The sequence below is a fragment of the Penaeus vannamei genome, chromosome 11, assembly GCF_042767895.1.
Source record: "Penaeus vannamei isolate JL-2024 chromosome 11, ASM4276789v1, whole genome shotgun sequence".
Lineage (NCBI taxonomy): Eukaryota > Metazoa > Arthropoda > Malacostraca > Decapoda > Penaeidae > Penaeus > Penaeus vannamei.
Window position 1 is genome coordinate 35428318 of NC_091559.1, and position 5000 is coordinate 35433317.

At 36.7% G+C, this 5000-nt stretch overlaps 1 protein-coding gene across 1 annotated transcript in view; it reads left to right on the top strand.

The window, feature by feature from the left end:
- The window catches only part of LOC113813560 (uncharacterized), a 21653-nt gene extending 18367 nt beyond the window's left edge, over positions 1-3286 (top strand). Inside the window, exons 11-13 of the mRNA XM_070127574.1 lie at positions 1697-1779; positions 2344-2563; positions 3138-3286. Of these exons, the coding sequence (XP_069983675.1) occupies positions 1697-1779; positions 2344-2561 (301 nt within the window). The 3' untranslated portion in view covers positions 2562-2563; positions 3138-3286. The remainder of the gene's footprint in view (positions 1-1696; positions 1780-2343; positions 2564-3137) is intronic.
- Positions 3287-5000: the final 1714 nt, after the last annotated feature.

A 5000-nucleotide genomic window follows, 5' to 3' on the forward strand; every position in this document is an offset into this window, starting at 1 on the left:
TTGTTGGGGCTTTTTGTGTGGTTGTTGGGTTGTTTGTGTGGTTGTTGGGGTTGTTTGTGTGGTTGTTGGGTTGTTTGTGTGGTTGTTGGGTTGTTTGTGTGCTTGTTGGGGCTGTTTGTGTTTTGTAGTTGTTTGTTGTGTGGTAGATTTGTTTGTTTGGTTTCGTTTGTTGTTTGTTTGTGCTTGTTGGTTGTGTGGTAGTTGTTTGTTTGGTTTCGTTTGTTGTTTGTTTTGTATTTTTTGTTGTTGTTTGCTGATGTGTGCTTTACTGGGTTATGTTTTTTTTATGTTATGGTGCTGCCACGATTTTCGTTTGTGTGTTATGTTCTGCTGCTGAGTTTTTATGGTTTTATGCCTTATGTTATACTTATTTTGGAGCCATGTTATGGTACTGTGTGTTAGTGTTTGTTATGCTATAATATGGTGATTTATGCTACCTTTTGTTATGTTATTTTGTGCTAACTTTGTGCTGGGTTGTGTTAGGCTCCTGCCTGTTATGTTATGCTATCTTGTATTATGCTTTCTGTGATAAATTATATTATACCTCTTTGTATTAAATTATGTTATGCTATGCTGCCATATATATATATATATATATATATATATATATATATATATATATATATATATATAGTATATAGTATATATATCATTTTTCGTTATTTGATCCGAGCAATTGTTCTCTTTATGGCAGATATCTATTTAATGGATTATCATTTGAACAATTCTGTTATATTTTCTATTCTATTATAATTACTTTCTATCAGTCAACATACACCTCTTTGAAGATCATAGGTGATTATCTAATAATTTCCATGTCTAATGATATATGAAATGAATTATATCATTCTAACAGCAATTATAATGCATCTAATAGCGGTAATTGTGTTTAACAATTATTTTTTTCTAATGGGTTATTTATATAATTATGTGTATTTTTCTAATATCAGTGGCATTTACTAATAATAGTTTATGATATATTTCTTTATCTAATTATCAATATTTTTTTCTTCTACTTGTAATTAGACTTTTAATAGCAATCAGTCTTTTCTTAAAACAATTATATTTAGTTTTTTCTAATAACAACTGCATTTTGTATATCATATTCTACCTCTTCTCCGTTTCTTTTCTATTGTATCATTATTTCTTCTATTCTTATTTTACCTTTTCTCTATTTCTTTCTTATTCTATCATTGTTTCTTCTATTAATTTTACTTCTCCATTTCTTTTCTATTGTATCATTATTTCTTCTATTCGTTATTTTGCTTTTCCATTTCTTTTCTATTGTATCATTATTTCTTCTATTCTTTATTTTACCTCTTCTCCGTTTCTTTTCTATTGTATCATTATTTCTTCTATTCGTTATTTTGCTTTTCCATTTCTTTTCTATTGTATCATTATTTCTTCTATTCTTTATTTTGCTTTTCCATTTCTTTTCTATTGTATCATTATTTCTTCTATTCGTTATTTTGCTTTTCCATTTCTTTTCTATTGTATCATTATTTCTTCTATTCGTTATTTTGCTTTTCCATTTCTTTTCTATTGTATCATTATTTCTTCTATTCTTTATTTTGCTTCTCCATTTCTTTTCTAATGTATCATTATTTCTTCTATTCTTTATTTTGCTTCTCCATTTCTTTTCTATTGTATCATTATTTCTTCTATTTTTTTCTAATTCTATTTCTTTTTCATGCAGAGAGGAATCTGACCTCCCCGTGACCTTTGACCTCGCTCAGCCCAGGAACCTCACGACCTTCCGGAATTTCATGGAGGAGAGAGGTAAGGCCCAATTTCTCTTTACACTGGACGAAGGAAAACGAAAAAGGGTCATCCGAAATGATAGTTAAAATGGTAACAGTGTTTGTCGTACCGTTTTTATCAGCACCGTAAAATGATATGGAAATGGGTAATGGATATAATGATGATAGTGGTAATAAAGATAATTGTATCGGTAAAGGTGATGATAATGGTAATAAAGCTAATTGGTTTGGTAAAGAGGGTGATAATAGTGACCATAACAATGTCGATAAATTGATAACCAGGACAACAGTATCAACGACAGAATTAAGCACTTATCCTCTCCCTCCCTTCCTTTTCCTCCTCACTCTTCCTCTCTCTTCCCCACTCTATATTTCTCCTTCCCCTTTCCTCCCCTTCCTCTTCCCTCCTCCCCCTCGTCTCCTATTCCCCCTTCCTCCTCCTCCTCCTCGCCCTCCTCACCTCCTCCTCCCCTCTCCCCCTCCTCTACCCTCCTCCTCCCCTTCCCCTTCCCCACCCCCCATCCCACCCTCCTCACCTCCTCCTCCTTCCCCACCCTCCCCCTCCACCCTCCTCTTCCCCCAGCCCCGGGCGTGGAGGAGCTAGCGTGGCTGGGCGCCGTCTTCCACACCCTCAAGTGGCGCTGGATCTCCGGGAGCCTCGTCGACAGCGAAGCCTGGCCCCTGCTCAACGACGAGCGAGGGGGGTGCGCCGCCTATGTGCCTTTCGCCGACAGTGCCAGGAGCATTCAGTGCCACTTCAGGATCCACGCCGTGTGCGAGCGGGTGCAGCAGTACTACTGAAGGTGGGTGGGGGAGGGGGTGAGGAGGTGGAGGTGGGGAAGGGGGTAGGGGTGGGGGAGAGAAGGAGGCGGGGGAGTGAGGGTGGGGGTGGGGGGTGAGAGGAGGAGGAGCTGACGGGTGAGGAAGGGGGTAGGGGTGTCGAGTGTAAGGAGGCGGTGGAAGAGGGAGGGGTGAGGAGGCGGTGGAAGGGGAGGGTGTGGGGGGAGTGAGGAGGTGGGGGAAGGGGAGGGAGTGGGAATGAGGAGGCGAGGGAAGGGGAGGGAGTGAGGGTGAGGTGGCGGGGGTTAGGAGGTGGAGAGGGTAAGGAGGTGGAGGAGGGGGAGGGGGTCGGGGTGGGCGTTCGTTGGGAATGTGTGCATATATGTGTGTGTGGGCATATGTTGGAATATACATTTGTTATATATGTATAGTCAGAGTAATTTTGTTTCTGTCTCTCTTACCAACTCTCTCTCTCTCTCTCTCTCTCTCTCTCTCTCTCTCTCTCTCTCTCTCTCTCTCTCTCTCTCTCTCTCTCTCTCTCTCTCTCTCTCTCTCTCCTTCCCTCCCCCTCGTTCACTCTCTATTTTTCTGTTTCAGCGAAAGTATGGTAGCAGCTAGTGACGCAAAGAAGAGATAAAGACGGAATGAGGTGAATGGAGTGGAAGAAAAAACGAATAAGGAATTAGAGAAAGAACACAACGAAGTGAAAATAACCTCAAACAATAATAAAAACAAAAGAAAAAGAAGTTATGCGTTTTTTTTATCCGAAACCATAGCACTTTAGCTATGAAAATATAACTGTAAAACCACTAAAACTTTATATTGCATCAAAGAAGGACAATGCAAAAAAAGAAAGAAGTAACAATAGGGCGAACAAAAGACGAAAATAAATAAATGAAGAAAGTAGAACAGCAAAAATGAAAGATATAAAAAAAACAAGAGAACAAAAAATAAAAAAAAAATAAATGAAGAAAGTAGAACAACAAAATGAAAGATAAAAGAAGAAAAAACAAGAACAAAAAATGAAAATAAATAAATGAAGAAAGTGGAACAGGAAAAATGAAAGCTAGAAAAGCAAGAGAGCAAAAGATAAAAGTGAATAAATGAAGAAAGTAGAACAGCAAAAATAAAAGATAGAAAAAGAAGAAGAAGAAAAAAAAAATGAAAATAAATAAATGAAAAAAAAATAGAACAAAAATGAAAGATAGAATAAAACAAAAACAAAAAACAAGAGAACAAAAGATGAAAATGAATAAATTAAGAAAGTAGAAGAGCAAAACACAACCAATCAACATTAAATAGACAGCAATTTACGTTAAAAGCATAATGTCTTCAATTGCTGTCCGAGAAAATTGGCGATGATGGCTACTATTGGTGCGAAGATGAAGAAGAAAAGAAGGAAGAAAGAAGAGGCAAAAAAGGAAGGAAGAGAGAGAGGTTTAAAAAAGGAAGAGAGAGAAAAAGGCAAAATAGGAAGGAAGAGAAAATGTAAAAACAAAGAAAAGGAGAGAGAAAAGGTAAAATACAAAGAGAGAAAAGGCAAATTAGGAAGGAAGAGAGAGAGAGAAAAAAGGGAAGGAAGACAGAGAGAAAAGGCAAAATTATAAGGAAGAGAAAAGAAAACTAGGAAGGAAGAGAGAAAGGTAAAATGAAGAATATAGAAAGGCCAAAAAAGAAAAAGAAAAAAAGGAAAGGAGCGAAAAAAGCCAAAAATGGACGGCAGAGAAAAAGACAAAAAGGAAGGAAGAGACAAAAAGTAAATACGAAGAGAGAAAAAGCAAAATAGGAAGGAAGAGAGAAAAAAGGAAGGAACAGAGAAAAAAAGGAAGGGAAGAAAAAGAAAAATGAAGAAAATCAGAAATGATATAATGATTAGACAGATTAATATAAAACAAACGAAGAAAAAAAATCATGATGTAATAAATGAAAACCCAAAGACTTAAAAAAAGATAGAAGAGAGAAACGGAGATTAAAAGAACAGATGAGAGCAAACGATCTAAGAAAAAAAAAGAAAAAAAAGAGAAAGAAAGAAGAAAAAACGTAAGGGTAATGATAACTCTAATCTTAGAAAGACAGAAAAAATTTATGAGAAATGAGCTGTTTCCACGATGCAATGAATGTAAACATGCAATTTACGTGTTGCATGATTCATCTGCCTCTGAATCAAGTGTTGTGCAACTTGAATAAGAACTCTTTCTCTCCCTCTATCCTTTTATCAAAACTCCCTTCCTCTCCTTTTATTTCCATTTCTCGCTCACTGTTTGTCTATCTATCTATCTTTATCTATCTCGATTTTGGTCTGTCTGTCTGTCGTATTTCTCTCTCTTTTCTCTTTTCTTTATCCTTCTTCTCTTTTACTCTCTTTTGTCTTTCGGTGTGTTCTCTGTAACTTCTTTGGGTAAAAAAGGGTCTCTCTCTCTCTCTCTCTCTCTCTCTCTCTCTCTCTCTCACACACACACA